The 23370-nt window shown below is 40.9% G+C and overlaps 1 protein-coding gene across 1 annotated transcript in view; it reads left to right on the top strand.

Moving 5' to 3' along the window:
• The window catches only part of LMF1 (lipase maturation factor 1), a 352396-nt gene that overhangs the window by 224434 nt on the left and 104592 nt on the right, over window positions 1-23370 (top strand). Inside the window, exon 6 of the mRNA XM_066576613.1 lies at window positions 7843-8010. Coding sequence (XP_066432710.1) covers window positions 7843-8010 — 168 coding nt within the window. The remainder of the gene's footprint in view (window positions 1-7842; window positions 8011-23370) is intronic.

Below are 23370 nucleotides of genomic sequence, written 5' to 3' on the forward strand. Positions count from 1 at the left end.
TACATAGGGGGCAGTATTATAGTAGTTATATTCTTGTACATAGGGAGCAGTATTATAGTAGTTATATTCTTGTACATAGGGGGCAGTATTATAGTAGTTATATTCTTGTACATAGGGGGCAGTATTATAGTAGTTATATTCTTGTATATAGGAGGCAGTATTATAGTAGTTATATTCTTGGACATAGGAGGCCAGTATTATAGTAATTATATACTTGTACATCGGAGGCAGTATTATAGTAGTTATATTCTTGTACATAGGGGCAGTATTATAGTAGTTATATTCTTGTACATAGGGGACAGTATTATAGTAGTTATATTCTTGTACATAGGGAGCAGTATTATAGTAGTTATATTCTTGTACATATGGGCAGTATTATAGTAGTTATATTCTTGTACATAGGGGACAGTATTATAGTAGTTATATTCTTGTACATAGGGAGCAGTATTATAGTAGTTATATTCTTGTACATTGGGGGCAGTATTATCCTAGTTATATTCTTGTACATAGGGAGCAGTATTATAGTAGTTATATTCTTGTACATAGGGGGCAGTATTATTGTAGTTATATTCTTGTACATAGGGGGCAGTATTATAGTAGTTATATTCTTGTACATAGGGGAAGTATTATAGTAGTTATATTCTTGTACATAGGGGGCAGTATTATAGTAGTTATATTCTTGTACATAGGGGACAGTATTATAGTAGTTATATTCTTGTACATAGGGAGCAGTATTATAGTAGTTATATTCTTGTACATAGGGGCAGTATTATAGTAGTTATATTCTTGTACATAGGGGACAGTATTATAGTAGTTATATTCTTGTACATAGGGAGCAGTATTATAGTAGTTATATTCTTGTACATTGGGGGCAGTATTATCCTAGTTATATTCTTGTACATAGGGAGCAGTATTATAGTAGTTATATTCTTGTACATAGGGGGCAGTATTATTGTAGTTATATTCTTGTACATAGGGGGCAGTATTATAGTAGTTATATTCTTGTACATAGGGGAAGTATTATAGTAGTTATATTCTTGTACATAGGGGGCAGTATTATAGTAGTTATATTCTTGTACATAGGGGACAGTATTATAGTAGTTATATTCTTGTACATAGGGAGCAGTATTATAGTAGTTATATTCTTGTACATAGGGGCAGTATTATAGTAGTTATATTCTTGTACATAGGGGACAGTATTATAGTAGTTATATTCTTGTACATAGGGAGCAGTATTATAGTAGTTATATTCTTGTACATTGGGGGCAGTATTATCCTAGTTATATTCTTGTACATAGGGAGCAGTATTATAGTAGTTATATTCTTGTACATAGGGGGCAGTATTATAGTAGTTATATTCTTGTACATAGGGGGCAGTATTATAGTAGTTATATTCTTGTACATAGGGGAAGTATTATAGTAGTTATATTCTTGTACATAGGGGGCAGTATTATAGTAGTTATATTCTTGTACATAGGGGACAGTATTATAGTAGTTATATTCTTGTACATAGGGAGCAGTATTATAGTAGTTATATTCTTGTACATAGGATGCAGTATTATAGTAATTATATTCTTATACATAGGGAGCAGTATTATAGTAGTTATATTCTTGTACACAGAAGCAGTATTATAGTAGTTATATTCTTGTACATAGGGGCAGTATTATAGTAGTTATATTCTTGTACATAGGGGACAGTATTATAGTAGTTATATTCTTGTACATAGGGAGCAGTATTATAGTAGTTATATTCTTGTACATTGGGGGCAGTATTATCCTAGTTATATTCTTGTACATAGGGAGCAGTATTATAGTAGTTATATTCTTGTACATAGGGGGCAGTATTATAGTAGTTATATTCTTGTACATAGGGGGCAGTATTATAGTAGTTATATTCTTGTACATAGGGGAAGTATTATAGTAGTTATATTCTTGTACATAGGGGGCAGTATTATAGTAGTTATATTCTTGTACATAGGGGACAGTATTATAGTAGTTATATTCTTGTACATAGGGAGCAGTATTATAGTAGCTATATTCATGTTGTAGTTATTATTTAAAGGGCCAGGCTTGATGTTAAACAGCTCAAATAAGTTGTATGACTCCGCTGTATGTAGTTAAGGGAAAATAGAGCTATTATGCGAATTATCACAGCATTTGTGGCCCCTCGCTCTGCCGCTGAGGGTCTACTCTTATGGAGAGGCTGCTGTATTTGGACAAGACCTGTGATAAGCAGTGCTAATCTGTATAGCAGTAATGACTTAAGAAGGAGTTAGCTCTTGTGAAGTGTGTGGTCAGTCTCCAGGCTCATTAATTCTGTGATGTGCGGAATGATAACACATTAATGATGATGTGGGTCCAGAAAACCCGCTGATGTTCCATGTGCACTAGGCAGGTGGGACTTAGTCATGAGACCTGCGGGTCAGGGTATAATCCCAAAGCTCGGGGGAGAGACATTATGGGGTTCTCACCTGGGAATAGGAGGCGAGCCTTTACTTGGGTTGTACGCACATATGGAAGGCATTGTGCTGGGAACACACACACAGCGAGCGCCCTTAGCCTCCTCATGCTCCGCTCTACAGGCTTCCTACCTCTAATACACATGTTGTTCTGCTGTACTACTTCCCCTGTTAACCTCTGCAATAAACACTTAACCCCTTAAAGTCCACAGTGGTACAATAAAGCCGTATAGGATAATAACTAGCCATTCAATTGGTATTTAGTGACTCTGCTGTTTTGCATTCATGAAAAGATTAAGAAAGCTAAAATATAATATAATATTACTATATGAGAAGGAAAAATAGGCTAAAATCCGATAATGTCAGTTATAACCACTAGGTGGCAGAATATAGAACAAGCAGTCTGGGTTTCTTGTCCTTTATGGTTTATATCAGGTAGGATGTGTGTATACAAATACGCCAGCAATAAGGCCCGTTGTGGGAAATAATGCAACCGGCTCTAAAAAAAACTGTTGTCTGTCATTTCTTTCATTTTTCTGAAAACATTAAACTTCCAGATGTGGAAACATTTGCCTAATGATAATCCTCCCTTCTCTGTGTTGCCCCATGGTATTTAGAGTTTGTTTTTTTTTTTCCCTTTTTTATGGTTTTGTATTTCTTGTTTTTTAGGCAATGGTAACATGCAGATTTTGACACAGATTTATGCTGCAGATTTTCACCTCTTTAAATAAGGGGGTGAATAGCAAAGTCAGATATTTAAGAAGTGAGTCATCGCTAATACACCCTCCCTCTTGTACATGAGGGTACAATCCAACAAAGCTTTCACCATGCTTCTGCATCACGTTTGCGATGCGACCGAAATCTCCCTATAGCTTGCGGCTCACTAATGATTTACATATTTATTGACTATTCATGGTAATGACCATTAACCATTAGAAAGGTTGTCCAATTGCAAATTAATGTTTTGAAATTAGAGCCAAATGGGTTAAAAGAATAAAATAAATAGTACTTACCTTGCAGTTCAGACGTGAAGCCCAACGATTCTCCCGGTCTCTTACAGCAGAAGTCAGGTGACCACCGTCTCCCAATCAGAGGGTGCAGCGTTACCGTTTGAAACTCCTGGCATCATGGCACCCAGGATGTGAGCACTGATGCTAGGAGAACGAGCAGTGGTGCTGCCGCCTCAGATTGGCAGGCAGCGGTCACCAGACTTGTGCTGTCGTTAGGTAAGAACAGGTAAGTACCCTTTGTTTTATTATTTTAACCCATTTGGCTCTAATATTAAAAAGGTAATTTGTAAGCAGACAGCCCCTTTAATGATTAATGGCCATTAATCATGAATAGTGAATAATTACTTAAATCATTAGTGAGCTGCAGGTACTGGGATCGTACCCTAAAGGATGACTGTTAAAGCAACACTCCAGCCTTGGAGGGAGGGGGTGTATGACCTGCACTTGTTTTTCTCTTAGGTCCATCCAATCCACTGTTTCTGGTCCCTTTTATTGGCTGTACAAGATGTCTAATGCAATCTTTAGACTATCTAGTCCTCATAGTGCATTGGTAGTGTTAGACTACCAATGCACTGTACCTGATTGGCCAGAGCTCTCCTCATCGTCAGTGCTGGCCAATCAAACGGCAGTGCATAGTGTGCATTAGGCAACTAGAACATTGCAGCTATCATATTGGATGGTTGAAAACAGGATCCTGAGGATTGCAGAGAAGAACAAGTGCAGATAATATACACACTGCCCCCTCCAGTCTTGGAACACAATTTTGTCCCAAAACTGGAGGTTTCCTTTAAGTAACTATTCAATGTCGATGGAATCTGTAAAGGACTATTGACTTGTTGAGATTTTGATATGAACATAACCCCTTTTTATCAGCAGATCACAAAGGAGTCGGCTTCTGAAACCACCTTCAATTTGTTGGTATTTCTAGGGAAACTGTCAGTGTCCAATGTATCCCTATGCGGTTGCTTTGGACAATGGAGAGGGACAAGATAAATGGCTCTGGCATCAAACAAGTGGACAAAATTTAACCTGGTTGTCACTGGATTTTTCCATGACATAATAGTAAATGTAATAGTCAGTAAGGGGCTACCACACTGCCGTATTTGCTTCCATATCACATAGAGACTACAGAAGTGTGTACCGGTCTGACTACGGGTCCCGTGACCCGAACTTCGAACGTCATAGAAAAAATACGATTCTTGGAGTTAGAATCAGGAGACCCTCGGTTAGATTAGGACAGATTCCATATTCCGTACATAAAACGTAGGCAAAATATGGCAGTGTGGCAAGAACCAGGGAAGATTGGAGACTTCACTTTGCCTTCTTCTGGATCAACACATCATGAAATGCTCACAGCACTGAACTTGATACATCTGTGTCTTCTGTTGTCACAACTTTGTAGCTCTTTACATGGTACAGTAAGGGGCACATTGGACCCTATTCCCAAGACGGGAACCGTCAGGCCGTGGTACAAGGAGGTTGTCTGTACCGCAGACGAAGCCAGAGATCTGTGAGCGCTATCGCTCCAGCATTTCCACTTCATGTAGGTCTGAATAAAATACGAGCCTATCAACGCTTGCCTGTCTGTTCTGTTTTCTTTGGGCCTGTATTTTGATCTTCAGACCCCCACTTTAATGAAGACCTTACATGCCAGAGATCTTTCTTTTTCATTTTCTAAAACAATATTTTCTAGTAAACTGTGTTGTGGTGTTAACCCCTCTGTGTACAATACAGCAGCCAGCGGTTTCATGTGGAAAAGGTTTTTTTTTATTATTATTTGGCAGTGATGGTGATGTAAGGGTTAAAAAAAGGGAACATTTCTTTCCCCCCTGAGAGGGCACAGTTCTGAACCGGAAAAATATCAAAACCGCAGCCTCTCCCTGTGTCCTCTCGCTCCCACCCGGCACCAGCTTGGCGCCCCCTCTAACACCCATCCTCCTCTTTACTGACAGAGGAAGGATAGAGGGATGCAGCGTCCAGTCCACAGGGGGGTGGGAGCGTGGATCTATCCCCGCCATGTATCTGGGGAGAAGCTGATGCTTTCCAGCTCTACTCATAAAATAATAACAATAGCAGATTTGGCAGAGAGTCGAAAAGAGAGAGGCTACCCCTCCACTCACAATGTGCTTAGTACACGGTGCTGGGAATGCCAGCAGTTTATGCCATGGCATCGTGGAGGCTCCCTAGGGATACTTGATAAACACCCTCTGCTTTATATCTTCCCATATCTCTGATACGATATCCACATAGTTCCTAGTGAACAAGTGCCAATTTTATATACTTCGGTGACTCATTGGTGCATCATCCAGTTCTGGTACGTAGAATCCTCTGTGTCCTGGTGAGCCGGTGGTTTAGTGACTATCCCTGGTGACCCAGAGGTTACATTTGATTTGCATAGTTCTAATCCCCTGTTCCCTGAAAATAAGACCCACCCCGAAAATAAGGCCTAGCATGATTTTTAAATAATGTCCAAGCAGCTATACATGTAAAAAAGAAATATTTTGGAACAAAAATGTATGCAAGACCCTGTCTTCTTTTCGGGGAAACACGGCAAGACCGTGTAGGACTGGACTGTAATCCCAGAAGTTATCAAATGACAGCTTATTCGTTCTCTTAAATCAGACAGAATCGCTCTGCTGACATGCTGTATTACGCTGCTAATGAAATCTGCAGGTCCAGTTTTTTTTACGTATTCTTCATGAGCTTTCTATTACCCTATGCGTTTTATAGCATGACCATTTTTGGATTTCAATGACTCATGGATGCGCTGTTTAGTCTCTGGTGAGCTGCTGGCATTGTACAGTTACTGGAGCTCCAATGAGACAGCAGAAGTGCAGTCCTAAGCTCTCGCTCACGACCTGAAGGTTCCGAGTTCAATCCTTGCGTGGTTCAGGTACCCGGCTCAACGTTGTCTCATCCCTCCGAGGTCGGTAAAATGAGTACCCAGCTTGGTGCGGAGTAATAAATAAATTACCTGAGAGCGCTGCAGAATAAGTTGGCGCTATACAAACAACAAGATTTAATTTTTTTTTTATTTCCAGTGTCGTTATATTGACAGAATATCTCAGAAGTCATTGGTGACTCTTGTCTTCGTGAATGTGACTAGAGCCTAACCTTTTTCCTGATTTTCCTATGGTATAGTTACCATCTCCTTCCGTTTCTTTATCGCCTAAAAGTTTTCTATCAGGGCGTTTGCTATTCACCTGTCCCACAGATAATCCATTTGAGTGGGTCAGCTGCCCACACTGCTGCAGTGCAGGGTCATTTGGGGATGATTCTTGATTTGTCTCTCTCTATAAATATTCCTGGCTTCTGCAGCATGTTGCTGGCTATAGTGTAAGCTATGTGCTTTTAAATCCAGTATTCTTTGTTTGCTTCTAGTATCTTATTCCTAAACTAGCTTTGTTTCTTGGCAGTGTAGTTATGTTTCTCTGGCTATTTCTAGTCCACTTCTTGCTTCTTAGCCTTCACTGTTTGCAACTGTCTTGTATTGCTTCTTAGTTTAGTTCTGTTCAGTTTGATATCCTTGTTTTTCACTCTTAGTGCCCTCTCATTGCTTGTCAGGGTCAATGTTTCAGATAGGATATTCATTAGGGATAACTTTAGGGATAGTCAGGGACAGTGGGGTCTGGTGTTAAAGTAAATGTTAGAGATAGATTAGGAGAACATGTAGGGAAAGGACGGATTACGTTCAGTTATTGTTAGTTTGTTATTGGTTGTTACATAATTTGGCCCTACTATAACTCCTGCGGGTATCTGAGTACTTGGAAACCTCATTAGGAGGAGCGACAATGATATAGGTGAAGTACAGTTCTATTGTCTTTTATTCAGGCAGTATCATTATGCTCAGCACTCTCACTTCTTGGAGACGCAGGAGAGCAAACGGAGAGACTACCAAATGATAGCCGATCCATTTTCTGTACTCGGGAAAGGTTTCTCAGCACTCACGAGTACCCAAATCACGAGCAGCAGGTCGAAGTCTTTTTGGAGAATTAAGGTCAATATAACCATAAAGCAGCACTACTACATATATGTAAATATATATGGTCTATATAGGCTGTGAATGTCTCTCCCTCACTCTGACTGTACATATTTCTCTCCCTCTTGCTTTATCCTTCCCTACTTCAGCTACAAATAATTTAAAGATGTTTTGTCTCCTTCAATTAGATGAGGCCTTCTCAGCTTGGAAGCGCCTTGAATCCCACATCCTTATGTAACCCCTTCCCAGCAGCCCGGACTAGGTCGTGCAGTCATTGAAACAGATGGAAGTGGCTGCAGTGAGAGCCAACAATGTTGTGCTGATATACTGTATCACCTCCCCAGGAGCCATGACGGCCAACTCTTATTTAATGCCTCTTCTTTTCTTATTGCAGACTCAGCCAGTGCCAAACCCTTTGGCCTACTACATGCACCGCAACCCTGTGTGGTTCCACCAGTTTGAAACCTTGGTCAATCATTTCATCGAACTGATTGCGCCGCTCTTTATATTCATGGGAAGACGCATGTGCATTGTCAATGGGATTCTGCAAATCCTTTTCCAGGTGAGGAAACGCCACTATTATAGTAGTTATATTATTGTACATAGGGGGCAGTATTATGGTAGTTATATTCTTTTACATAGGGAGCAGTAATATAGTAGTTATATTCTTGTATATAGGCATCAGTATTATAGTAGTTATATTCTTGTACATAGGGGGCAGTATTATAGTAGTTATATTCTTATACATAGGGGTCAGTATTATAGTAGTTATATTCTTATACATAGGGGGCAGTATTATAGTAGTTATATTCTTGTACATAGGGGGCAGTATTATAGTAGTTATATTCTTGTACATGGAGGACAGTATTATAATAGTTATATTCTTGTACATGGAGGACAGTATTATAATAGTTATATTCTTGTACATAGGAGCACTATTATAGTAGTTATATACTTGTACATAGGGGGCAGTATTATAGTAGTTAAATTCTTGTACATAGGGGGCAGTATTATAGTAGTTATATTCTTGTACATAGGGGGCAGTATTATAGTAGTTATATTCTTGTACATAGGAGGCAGTATTATAGTAGTTATATTCTTGTACATAGGTAACAGTATTATAGTAGTAATATTCTTGTACATAGGGGGTAGTATTATAGTAGTTGTATTCTTGTACATAGGAGGCAGTATTATAGTAGTTATATTCTTGTACATTGGGGGTAGTATTATAGTAGTTGTATTCTTGTACATAGTAACAGTATTATAGTAGTTATATTCATGTACATAGGAGGAAGTATTATAGTAGTTATATTCTTGTACATAGGGGGCAGTATTATAGTAGTTATATTCTAGTACATAGGGGGCAGTATTATAGTAGTTATATTCTTGTACACAGGAGCAGTATTATAGTAGTTATATTCTTGTACATAGGGAGCAGTATTATAGTAGTTATATTCTTGTACATAGGGAGCAGTATTATAGTAGTTATATTCTTGTACATAGGGGCAGTATTATAGTAGTTATATTATTGTACATAGGGGGCAGTATTATAGTAGTTATATTCTTGTACATAGGGGGCAGTATTATAGTGGTTATATTCTTGTACATGGGGGCAGTATTATAGTAGTTATATTCTTGTACATAGAGGGCAGTATTATAGTAGTTATATTCTTGTACATAGGGGGCAGTATTATAGTGGTTATATTTTTGTACATAGGGGGCAGTATTATAGTAGTTATATTCTTGTACATGGGGGCAGTATTATAGTAGTTATATTCTTGTACATAGGATCAGGAATATAGTAGTTATATTCTTGTACATAGGAGGCAGTATTATAGTAGTTATATTCTTGTACATAGGGGGCAGTATTATAGTAGCTATATTCTGGTACATAGGGGCAGTATTATAGTAGTTATATTCTTGTACATAGGAGCAGTATTATAGTAGTTATATTCTTGTACATAGGGGCAGTATTATAGTAGTTATATTCTTGTACATAGGGGCAGTATTATAGTAGTTATATTCTTGTACATAGGGGGCAGTATTATAGTAGTTATATTCTTGTACATAGGGGGCAGTATTATGGTAGTTATATTCTTTTACATAGGGAGCAGTAATATAGTAGTTATATTCTTGTATATAGGCATCAGTATTATAGTAGTTATATTCTTGTACATAGGGGGCAGTATTATAGTAGTTATATTCTTGTACATGGAGGACAGTATTATAATAGTTATATTCTTGTACATGGAGGACAGTATTATAATAGTTATATTCTTGTACATAGGAGCACTATTATAGTAGTTATATACTTGTACATAGGGGGCAGTATTATAGTAGTTATATTCTTGTACATAGGGGGCAGTATTATAGTAGTTATATTCTTGTACATAGGGGGCAGTATTATAGTAGTTATATTCTTGTACATAGGAGGCAGTATTATAGTAGTTATATTCTTGTACATAGGTAACAGTATTATAGTAGTAATATTCTTGCACATAGGCGGTAGTATTATAGTAGTTGTATTCTTGTACATAGGAGGCAGTATTATAGTAGTTATATTCTTGTACATTGGGGGTAGTATTATAGTAGTTGTATTCTTGTACATAGTAACAGTATTATAGTAGTTATATTCATGTACATAGGAGGAAGTATTATAGTAGTTATATTCTTGTACATAGGGGGCAGTATTATGGTAGTTATGTTCTTGTACATAGGGGCAGTATTATAGTAGTTATATTCTTGTACATGGGGGGCAGTATTATAGTAGTTATATTCTTGTACATGGGGGGCAGTATTATAGTAGTTATATTCTTGTACACAGGAGCAGTATTATAGTAGTTATATTCTTGTACATAGGGAGCAGTATTATAGTAGTTATATTCTTGTACATAGGGAGGAGTATTATAGTAGTTATATTCCTGTACATAGGAGCAGTAGTATAGTAGTTATATTATTATACATAGGGGCAGTATTATAGTAGTTATATTCTTGTATATAGAGGGCAGTATTATAGTAGTTATATTCCTGTACATAGGGGGCAGTATTACAGTGGTTATATTCTTGTACATAGGGGGCAGTATTATAGTAGTTATATTCTTGTACATAGGATCAGGAATATAGTAGTTATATTCTTGTACATAGGAGGCAGTATTATAGTAGTTATATTCTTGTACATAGGGGGCAGTATTATAGTAGTTATATTCTGGTACATAGGGGCAGTATTATAGTAGTTATATTCTTGTACATAGGGGGCAGTATTATAGTGGTTATATTTTTGTACATAGGGGCAGTATTATAGTAGTTATATTCTTGTACATGGGGGCAGTATTATAGTAGTTATATTCTTGTACATAGAGGGCAGTATTATAGTAGTTATATTCTTGTACATAGGGGGCAGTATTATAGTGGTTATATTTTTGTGCATAGGGGGCAGTATTATAGTAGTTATATTCTTGTACATAGAGGGCAGTATTATAGTAGTAATATTCTTGTACATAGAGGGCAGTATTATAGTAGTAATATTCTTGTACATAGGGGGCAGTATTATAGTAGTTATATTCTTGTACATAGGGGGCAGTATTATAGTAGTTATATTCTTGTACATAGGAGCAGTATTATAGTAGTTATATTCTTGTACATAGGGAGCAGTATTATAGTAGTTATATTCTTGTACATAGGGGGCAGTATTATAGTAGTTATATTCTTGTGCATAGGAGCAGTATTATAGTAGTTATATTCTTGTACATAGGGGAAGTATTATAGTAGTTATATTCTTGTACATAGGGGGCAGTATTATAGTAGTTATATTCTTGTACATAGGAGGCAGTATTATAGTAGTTATATTCTTGTACATAGGGGGCAGTATTATAGTAGTAATATTCTTGTACATAGGGGGCAGTATTATAGTAGTTATATTCTTGTACATAGGGGGCAGTATTATAGTAGTTATATTCTTGTACATAGGAGCAGTATTATAGTAGTTATATTCTTGTACATAGGGAGCAGTATTATAGTAGTTATATTCTTGTACATAGGGGGCAGTATTATAGTAGTTATATTCTTGTGCATAGGAGCAGTATTATAGTAGTTATATTCTTGTACATAGGGGAAGTATTATAGTAGTTATATTCTTGTACATAGGGGGCAGTATTATAGTAGTTATATTCTTGTACATAGGAGGCAGTATTATAGTAGTTATATTCTTGTACATAGGGGGCAGTATTATAGTAGTTATATTCTTGTACATAGGGGGCAGTATTATGGTAGTTATGTACATAAAGGGAACAAATGATTTTTATAAATCCAATGGACATGTCATTTTTGTATATATGTCATTTGCCAATACTTTGTGTGCAATATGCAATCTACATCTACTGCAAATTGCAAAGTCACTGATAAGGGGTGACATAAATATTTATCCATTTGTTCACTGGTCATGGCGCAGAGGTATTGATGTGAATCACTTCCATCAGGTGTTTCATCTGAATATTTCTTTGAGGCCCAGCTATTTTCATTGGCTCTCTCACATCAGCAGACCGTTGCATGCCTGTCACCGTTGCACTACGCCCCATAAGTGATAGGTGTTCACATGGGTGGTAACAATACATGAGTACAGTCTACATGTGGGCACAGCGCCCTACAAAGAGCTGCTTGTGTTGGGCCTCTCATAAATAGCATACAGTAAGGAATCTACCTGACATCCTGTTCTGTACAGCCGGTGGGCTCCAGCCCTCCCAGCACCGGCCTGACACTGGCTCCCTTCATCCCCGCTGACCACAGCAGCAGCCTCCACTCATTAGGGAAAGCCTCAGTTATGTTTACCGAGTGGGAACATAAATATCCATCTCTCTGGGGTCCGACCAGGAATGTGATGGAGCGCTAGAATCAGCTGCTGTGTAATCTCCCGGCCACCGCTGGCTCCTCTTACCATCTACAATACGGTGCGGGCTGAGAACAATATCGCAGGACGGTATAGTGACCACTGTCATCCTAAAGACCGATCCAACCAGTCTTATAAATGACGCATTCATATACATTACTTCTTATCTGGCCTCTCTTGGGCATCAGGGCCTGGGTGCCACTGCTATTCCTGCACCCTTTATAGTTCCACCCTTGATTACAGCACTAAGGTTACACTCGCCTTTAGAGCCACATTACATATTATGGAATTGCACAGTGAGCGATTTCCCAGTGCAATGTTATAATCATGATATCTTCTCTACAAATTGGCGCCAATTAGTTAATATATAGAAATCATCTTACATAAGGTGTCTACCTGCAACCACCAATTCTGCTTTTTGCAGCATACAATGTATAAATGGACCAAATGGAGGGACTGTGACAAATTACTGACAGCCGGGCAATTGCTCCATTTGCAGCGTTCAGACCACCATAAACGGCCTCTGTACACAGCAGCCATGCATGCTTATACGTGCTATCAGCCCTGTTGTGCCCATGGGTAACACTGTATAGCAGGGGCATCATGGCGAAATTGATGTCACAATAATGTCACTATTACACTGCGACTCCCTGCCTTGCCCTTCCATGACATTTCGGAAAAACCCATTTGGCCACATTCACACGCTTTCAGATCTGCATCAGACTAATCCAACTCGGGTTTCATTGGAACTATGTGTCAGAAATCCGCAGTTATTGCAGATTTCTGCTTGGATTTTCACTTGCTAATGCTTGGGATCTACCCGCGGATTAGATGCAGTCAGACTAATTCCAAATCATGGCGTAGTTTGCATGGTGCAAGTTTCTATTAAACTCAATGGGATGCTAAATTGATGCAGATTCCAATGTGGATTTCAATACAAAACCTGTATTAAAAAAATACTTTTGTGTAAACGCAGCCTCCTGATAGGTCATCAATACTTGATTGGCTGGGGTCCGTCGCTGGAGACCCCGGGCAATGAGCTGTCAGCTGCAATACACAGTGTACAGAGCAGAAGCAGATAGCTCTGATACTTTGTAGTGGTCGGCGTGGGTAATTGCAGGCACAGATCTCATTCATTTTAATATAGCCCTGAAAACCCCTTTAAGGTAAGTTCAAACAGGTTCAGTCCGCTGCAGATTTTCCATAGTGAATTCACAGTGGTGGAATCTGCATGAAATTGTACAGATTTGTTCATGTTATTGGGGTGTGTATGCATCATTTCTGCAACGTGTGAACATAACATTGCATACAAGCCGTTCAGATCTCTAGTCCCGTTATATACTTTGTGTTGAGGGAAGCAGCCTTCTTGCCTGGCTGGAATGTTGCACCCCAAACATAATGCAATTTTGTGACAGCCCCCTGCAAAATGAATCAGCCCTTGGATATACACAGGTTATGTAGGACTAGAAGTCCCAGTAAGCTATGCAAGGACTACTGACATAGTTCCTTAAAGGACTTGTCTCATCTCAGCTAGACGAGGGTAATTTGCTGATCAGTGGTGGTCCAACTACTGAGACCCCCATTGATCCTGAGATTTCAGCCCCAGCATGCAGTTCTGACAGAGATGGACGCACTTGCGCCCCTTCGCTAAATTCACTTAAGTGGGACTGCTGGAGATCGCTGAGCTCTTAAACTCAGCTGCTGTGTCTTCGGAGGTCCACTGAGCTGAACGGAGTGGAGGTGCGCATGCGCGGCCATCATTGACAGAACTATGAAATCCGCTTTCAATGTCTGTGTACTACCGTGCCGAGGGGTGCACAGTGATCTTTATTGTTACACCTTCCTGGATCACACGGGCAGAGCTTCAATATTTAGCCAGCTCCCCCACTATTTGTGGGTGTCTGTATCCCTTGCAACTTATCCAAGATCCTGATTCCTCTCCTGGTCATTCAGCATCCCATAGGGAGACCCCGGACACCTGACATACGTGGGGAGTTGGGAGGGTTAAGTGTTGGCTTGTCATGGCGCCACTTACCAGACTCCTTTCCCAGAGGGATAACACACAGCCAAGGCCAGAGTATCACTGCAGGCCACCAAAGACACCCCTAGGATAGGGAATGTCAATAAACAGGAGGATGCGTGTTGTAGTTGTCACGGGTGATGCCACCGTTCCTGCACACTGCGATGATACCCGGCGGAGAATAACTTCAAACAGACAATCTTTGAGTACCTCGGGTCCCTAGGAACGGTTACGGCCCGGTATAAACTTATCTTCGGCAAACCTACTAGGCGACGATTACAAGGCAATTTAAGTACCTAGTTTACAGTGCAGGCAAGACGAGATTTGAGTTCAGGGAGGAAGTTTAGGATGACACCGATCCTGCAGTCTACGTTATCTGCCAGGAACCTCTCCTGGAATGGAACACTTTGGAGGAGGAAAGGGGGAGGGTCACTCCACAGACACTCTGTCAGCAAGAGCGTACTTCTACGTGGGAATCTGGACGGCCGCATAGGAAAACTAGAGAATTTAACTAGTACCTCTGCACTGGCCTTGTCTTACAGAATTACTTAGGAATACTCTCTCATATGATCAAGGCTCACTCCACTCACATCCATACTTCAGACATCATGGGCTATCTCTCCTCCGCTTCTATCTTCACCAGAAGGAAGCTGAAGGTGCTTCCATGTGATTCTGTGTTAGGTGAACCTCTTGCTACTTCAGAAGATTGAACTCAGACCCTTTCCTGCTTTAATCACTCCTATTTATACCTTCACTCATACCATATGACATGACAGATTGAAACATTGATATGCAGACAATGATTTTATTGAAGTTAACCTCTCAAGCGCTGCAGCTGTGCAACAAACACACTGAAAATAATAAGACAGGCTTTGCTCATCCACATAAGACAAACATGTATGACTGTTATGGAGGGGAACGCGATGATGTGCTAGGCCACTACAGTCACACTTGCTCTGCGCCTTTTTTGCACTTTATTCTCCTTGGATTTAGTCATTTTTTTTTTCATTTTCAGAGCATTCAATCTTAAAGTAGCACTTCAGGGAAAACTGCTACCCTCTGTTATGCCTACCACAGGGGGCAGAGCATGACACTAAAGTAAAAATCTATGTCGCGCCCCCCACCCCCCTCTCCACTCACTAGATATATCACACTGCATTAGTTTTGCCTGGAGTGTTCCCTTAAATTTCCTGGAGGCACAGATATCTTACTATTATCCAAATGGGTTTACTTTTACCAAACATAACTGATTGGTTTAAAGGGGTTGTCTGGTTAGAATAAACTTTTTCCAATCAGAGCCAAAACATTGAAAACAATAAAACTAAAGTTACTTACCTATCTTCAACCCTGCCGATTCAGCACTGCAGCCCCACGATTCCTCTGTTCCCTGTTGACAGCGGAGGTCAGGTAATCGCTGACTGCCAATCACAGGCCGCAGCATCACCGCTCCGATTTCCTGGCCCCTGAGGTGTGAGCACTGATGTCAGAAGAACGGGTGATGACGCTGCGGCCCCTGATTGGCAGTCAGCGGTCATGTGACTTCCGCTGTCAACAGAGACCTGAGGATTTGTGGGGCTGCAGCATTGTATCGCTAGGGCTGAGGACAGATAAGTACTCTTTGTTTTATCGCATTAACCCTTTTGGCTTTAATTTTCTAAAGCTAATTCTGACCAGGCAACCTCCTTAATTACCGGTTGCATCTAGTAGGGCCAACGACTTCACCTAGAACAATTACCAACAAGCTGATTGTTTCCTGGTTAAGATCTTCAACAGAATTGAATGGTGGCCTCTAGTGGACAGCTGTGTGCATCGCACATTACCTGCACAGTGTCAGCGTGCAAGGAGCCAGAAGGATTTAGAAAGCTCCCATAAAACCTTGTAATTACGCGGGTCCAACCACGAGTTAATTGCTATTTTATTGACGGTTCACAATTACGGATTTATTTATTCCACTGGCGGGGAGAGCCTCCGCACGAGAAGCGCGCAGTGTAACGCAGGGGGGATCTGGCACTCAAACAAAACCCTGCTTCTTTCACACACAGTCTCTGCATTCAGCTGGGCTTTATGGACAGACTCCTGTTCTGCAGAGGAAGCTGTAAACTTTAATGCTGATATGCCATTTAATACACACTCTTGAAGATCTCCATTGACATTTCATGCACGTTTTATGGCGCTTTTTATAATTGTTATTGGAGTCGCGGTGGCGGGTCCAACTGTGGGATTTTTTTTTTTGCAAAAAAAAAACTTCCCCCTCCCCCTTAAAATTTTTATATATATTAAAAGTCAGGAACACTCGACAATTTCTAAGGGCTTGTGACAGTCATGCAGATGGGTTTTTCTTTAGCTTGACTCCATCAGGGCGGTTTGAATTACTTTACAATGAGTTTTGTTGTGTTAAGAGGAGAAAACAATAACTTTTTAATGGCTTAAAAAAATACCCTTCAATGCTGCGCTATCATAGTCCAGGTAACATTTGTCCCATCTGTATGTAGCGGAGCCTAGGTCCTTACTTTTGCATTATCTTGACTCGTCAATTTATTATGAACCATAAAAGACAAAAAATAACAGACTCCTCTCTGCTACATCTGTATCCCTTTAATGTATGGTTTGTACTAAATTCATAGTCACCCAGCTGCCATAAACTTTCCACCTGCTGATGACTTATAGAGATGTGTCCGCCCCAATATTCATACTTTCCAAAAAGTTTGATTGACCATAAAAACATATTACATAAATGTAGTGGAAAGTCTGATTATTGGACATGATACTGGTTTTACTGATGGCACATAAAGGGGCCTGTGCCAAAGGCACAACTCCTGTTCATAAGAGCTATCAATTGGGACTTCCAACTACCCTAAAGAGAGACCCCCTCTGGCAGAGCAGCTCCTGTTTTGATCGACTTTGTGCCACCCTTGTATTACAGGACTGCCATTCATCTCAATGGTCTGGTTGGTCAGGTAAAATCATCTGTGTGTCAGGAGCGGGACCCAGGACGATCACCTGCTCTCCCTGGGTGCCACATTCTGAAAGGGTTTGTCCCTGTTGAAACAACCCCTTTAATAGAACTCAGTCCAGTATCTAATAGTGATGGAATTATCATATATTATGGATTATTAGATGGTCACAAAAAAAGTATATAAAACTCACATATAGGGTAAAAAACCTTCAAGCTGAAAGCCCAAAGTGTTATAAATTTCCATATTATCTTGTAGTTTCTATTCCGGAAGAAACTGCCATATTACCAGACTTTTCGGGTGACCAAATTAGGGGTAAAAGTTTTTCCTTTTTTCAAAAACATTTATGAAATTTACACTCTGGATACATCTAATGCCTGGTGGCTCTGCGGGGGCGGAGCATGAGCATGCAGGGGCAGAGCATTCTCTCTGGTGTCTTTGAATCGCTACATCATGCTCCGCCCCTCCAATATGGATAACACAATGTATCTGTTTTTCGTGGAATGTATCTTCAAGAAATTAACCTTGAAAGGGTAAGTTCACTGGATCGGTAAACCAAAAAGCATTGTGGAATATTTTCAGTTCTGAAAGCTATGCCAGAAATGGGTTCTGGTTCTGCAGTTGGGTATCATTGGGGGTCTGAACTGACAGATTAGAAGATGAGATAAAGGTATACTCCCCCTCCCTTCCCCTTTAATTAGCCTTGCAGACCATGAACTCAGGCCATCGTTTGGATTTTAGCGAGGCCATCGTCCTGACCGAGTCGGTGAAATGGTTAAGTCGGTCCAGCCGGCTTCCATTAGACTTTTATCCCTGTGACAGAGTCGGAGTCGTCTCCAGCCCACGCAGCTGCCTGCTCTGCCTGCCAAGGGACCAGGTGCCGCCTCTGGGGAAATAGAGTTTAAGCACTTGGCACGGAGGGGGGGGCGATGCCAAAGCCAGCGAGGTTTTGTGTGTGCATCTGTAAGCCAGTGTGTATGTGCATCCATAAATATTTGTACTCTGTAGCGAAAACACAAAGTAGTGTGAAAATGTAGTTCAACCGCAGTACCATGTGATCCGCTCGCTGCATATTATTTACATTTGCATCATCTCAATAACATCTTATCATATATTAAATAACAGGTATTGTTCCTGCCAGCTCTATCGCTGTACCCCAACCTGTGGCTCTGCAGCTGTTGCAGGACTACAACTCTCCCTGCATGCCCTGACATACAGGGAGTTGTAGTACTGCAACAGCTGGAGAGCCGCCGGGTGGGTAACACTAGTCTATGCCATGAGAGGGACTCATTACACGTAACTGTAGGAGTTAGGGAATTGCTAAACTAGTAATTCCAGAGTGTCAGCATATAAGCAGGAGGACAATTTATCCATGAAGGCTTTATGCCAAGATAGTAAAATATTGTCTTGGTGTTTGTATTTAAGCAATTGCCTAAGGCTACATTCACATGAGGGTGAATCTCGCGCAACGTTTGTGCGTTGTCAGATGCACAAATATGAACTCCATTCTTATGAGTGGAGTCATACACATGAGCGATGTTTTCCCCGCGATACTGCGAGGTAAAGAAAAATCGCTGCATGTCCTATTTTTTCGCGTCGCCCATTATTCTCAATGGGACAGTCAAACATGCAGTGCGCTGTGATGTTTCCGGTTGAAATCAATAAAAAACACTTGCCGATCCTCCAAAACGCGTAAAACAAGCGACAGAGGAACGCAATTTCACTGAAGTGATGCAAGGCGTTTTTCCATAAAAACACCTTACATCTGCGAGTAAAACGCATATTGACAAGCGCGATATTGAATCGGGGTTTCTCAGCCCGATATCTCGTTCGCTCGTGCGAATGTAGCCTAGTATAACAATCTAAAGACGTTTTCTGACAATCTGTTAGTACTGTTAAATCACCCATTTCCAAAACGCGGAGCTTCACTTTAAGGTCAGCTTCACACGGACATAGGCGCAATTGCGTAACACATTGTTTCTTTGCGTTATGAATAAGACTTTTTTGCACATATTGGCCTATTACTGTACTTTTTCTGCCTGCAGGGCCTGTTCAAAGACGCACCGATTTGAAATAGCTGATGAATTCCAGAAGTGTTCTTTTTGTTGCGCAATTACGCAGCGTGCAGATTTTGGAGTGGATCCACAGCAGAATGTACCCCTTCAATTAAAAAAATGAAATCTGCTGCGGATCCGCATAGATGACACAACAGATTGTGGTGTGGACCTGCACCAAAATCTGCAATGTCTTAAATGCGCCTTTAAAGAGGAATCAACTTTGTTAATAGTCTTGATTTAAAATCTCCTTCCGTTTTGTGCATACAGCTCCTATTCAGATTTATGTGTCTCCATGGCTACAGACTACAAACACACCCGTTGTGGTCTGATCCTGCAGCCCTCTACTGTCTGTAGGTTATTGACAATAGAGATCAGTGGCAGCGAAGTATCAGCAATATAATTAGACTACACACGATTTGCTTGTAGTCCGTAACCATGGAGACACATAGATCTGTATAGGAGCTGTATGCAAAAAATAGTAGATCATGTTTAATTAAAACTATTTGCAAACTTTATTCATTGTTTATGATAAATACAATGGGGCGGTGAAAACATTGGTTGCTAAAGTCTACATACCCTTTAAGCAAAATACATTGCATTGCTATTCGTTGCACTTTAAAGGAAATGTGTCATCAGAAAATCACATATTGTATAAATCACATTTTTATGGTAAACCTATTTTGTAAGAAGTTTTTGTGATTTTTCTTTAATAAAAAAAATGCAGTTTTAGGACTTATTCCCACGAGCGTATGTTGGCCGGCATTTTCATGGTTGGCCGATATACTCTTCCATCTAAGCAGTTCCCCCCTTCTCTCACCAACTCTCTGCTTCTTTCCTCCCCTCTGAGCGGTTTGCAATGGGAGTGGGTGGGATAGGGGTGGGGCTAAGCTCCCACACCCTCCCCTTGTCCATAGCCAGCAATGAGCGGGCGGGACAGAGCAATCTTAGCCCCGCCCCTCCTGTTGCAAGCAGTTGCGAGGGGTGGAGAGCAGGCGAGAGCTCAGTGCACTGCTCCCAGCTCGCCTCCTCCTCTTGCAAAGAGGGACAGCGTATATCGACCGGGCATAAAAACCCTGAACAATTTACGGCTGTCTGAATAAGCCCTCAATCTGTATTTTAAAAAAAACAACAACTAAAATCTTGGATTTTTCACACTGAGCACAGAGCCTCATACTAGTCTGTCACTTCATGATCTGTAAAGAGAGCTTTGCAGCCGTCATCTCAGTAACGCCCCAATTACATGGGGCGACTGTTGGCTAAATGAGCGGGTAAGCACGACTGTTGTTTGCGCTGATGCAGGATGTTTAGACAGATCACCGCTGAGAATCGCTCACTTCTCGCTCAGCGCTTCACATTCTACGTTTACACGCAGCATGAGGTGAGCGCATCAGCAATGATTTTTATGCTGGTTGAAAGTGAGCGAAAAGTAAACGAATAGTAAAGGATGGCTTTGTGTTTAGACGTCACGATTATCACGCATTTTCATTGATTCGAACAAATTTTGTAAATTGTGTAAATGGGTCATAACATCACAGGCAGGATTACACTGAGAGCTAGATAATACAGGATCCACCATTCACAAGAGGTATTAGCTGTGACTATGTACTGCCCTCCGTGTAGAATGACCTCTGCAGGTCATAGATCATGTCTAGACCAGTATGCATACAAGCCAATGGGTCCCCTCCTGTCCATTGTGTGATGGCCCATGAAGCTGCTGTAAAGCATCCCTCTAAGGGCTCCTTCATACAGGCTTTTTTTGTATCAGTTTTTTGCGAGCCAAAACCAGAAGCGGGTCCAAAATACGGAAGACATGCAAATGTCTCCATTATACTTTCTCTCTGTAAGTTCCACCCCTAGTTTGGGCTTGCAAAAAACGGATACAAAAAAAAGCCCGTGTGAAGGAGCCCTAAGGCTACAGAGGGTGAGAAATGCTATCTTTTCTCCTTAGGGAGAGCACCTAGACGGTGAATGAGGAGACTTATAAGGCCATTCATACTCCTCTGGGTAATATGCAAATATGGGAGATGAAACAATACCTCCACAGCGCCACCTATTGGCAGGCAGCAATACCAAAAGTCAATGTTCGACTCTATACAATTCTTGCAACAATGCCCAGAAATTGAAAGCAAAGTCAGAGCCCATGCACAGATAGCTGTTCCAGGGCTTTTGCCCTTCATCTAGAAGGCTACATTCACATGAGCGAGCGCAATATCGCATTTGTCAACATGCGTTTTACCGGCGGATGCAAGGCATTTTTCATGCAAAAATTCCTTACATCAATTCAGTGAAATTGCGATCCCCCTGCACTTGTTTCACGTGTGTCAGAGGATCGGCAAGGGTTTCCTATCGATTTCAATGGGAAACAACAGATCGCACCGCTTGTACATCACACGACATGCGATTTGTTCGACTGTCCCATTGAAAACAACGGGCAATGCGTTCCGAGGGGCTCGAAAAAATAAGACGCAGAGAATTTTTTTTTACCTCGCAGCATCGCTTATCTGTATGACTCCATCCAAAAGAATGGAGTTCATATTCGCGCGAGTTTTGTTCTCGTGTGAATGTGGCCTTAATGCTGTTAAATGCAGCTCAGGCAAAATGGCCGCCCCCATATATAGTCAACACAATAGCAAATAATTCTACAATTGGGAAATAAAAAACGTTGAGAAAAGTGCAAAACGTTTCTCTATATGTATTTTTTTTAATTTAAAAAAAATGGTGATATGGTCCCTTTAAGAGAAATTTCTTTAATCCAATATGCCGTTGCAAATGCATGCTGAGAATTGTAGTTCCGCCAACCAGACATGTGATCTCACACCACATCACATCTGTAACACTGCGAGATAAGACTTCTCCGCTCACTAACGAAGCTGGCGATAACGAGTTTCCTCCTCCAGGCTCCGCACAGCTCACACTTTCTATGGGCTCCAGCTGACTTTTTTTTCCGCCATCACAGCTAATTCAGGTTTCCTGCAAATTATTTTGCTAGGTAATATAACAATTTGTTTTTCATTAGCGGCTGTCCACTCCAGAGCCCCCTTTGGGTTTGAGAAACAGCAGCCAGCAAGAGAGAGGGGCCTCCGAGGGAACCCCTGTGGGAATAGCGGGGCACGCACACAATACAGTTTACTGCTCGGAGCCAGGCAGGCACAGGATTTAACGACACACACCCTATATAGCGGTATAATATACCCCCCCTCCATCCCCTTCTACTTAATTAGGGCAGCTCCTATGTCAACATGCAGAATTTTAAAGCCTCGGCTACTGTGAAATGTATGTAGAAAAAAAGTCTTCATCCCCCGGAGCCGAGCGAGGCCTGATTGTAATAATGATTACGGCCTGCAATTTATGGAGAAGATTATAGATCCTAATGATCCTTCACTCAGCATTATGGGCAGGAGTTGGCTCGATGGGGGCAGTAGCTCTGTAAAATATATATATTGTGTGCTTATATATGTCAAGGTATAAGAAGGGCATGCTGGGATTTTTAGTACCTGGAGTGGAGACTCACGAGATGCTTAAAAGGGGGTGCAATGGGTTGTAGTAAGTAAAGTTTATCAAACTTCAGTTGTAACGTTCTGCGCTCTTTTAGAGGTTGGAGCTCCAGATCTGCTGCTTCGACACAGAGTTAAAGGGGCTTTCTAGGATCTAAACTATGGCTGGCCTATTCTCAGGATTGGTCAACTACAATAGATTTGTGGGGGACGGGGTCTGTCATTCAGAACCTCCCTCCAGTCAGCTGATAATAAGCAGCTATGGGCAGATGGAACTGTCAAAATGCTGTTCATATTGCAGTGGCCCATGGTGTTATTGCTGTAGCTTTCTCCCATTGAAGTGAATGGGAGAGAGCTGAAGTACCAAAAAGGGCCACTGCGCCGCAGTCGGCGCTTTGACAGTTTTAGCCATCCTTAGCAACTTCTTATGAGCTGATCATCAGAGGACTACCGTTGATCTTTTAATGGTGATCAATCCTCAGGATAGGTCACCAATAGTTTTGATCCTGGAAAAC

Source organism: Eleutherodactylus coqui, chromosome 8 (genome assembly GCF_035609145.1).
Source record: "Eleutherodactylus coqui strain aEleCoq1 chromosome 8, aEleCoq1.hap1, whole genome shotgun sequence".
Lineage (NCBI taxonomy): Eukaryota > Metazoa > Chordata > Amphibia > Anura > Eleutherodactylidae > Eleutherodactylus > Eleutherodactylus coqui.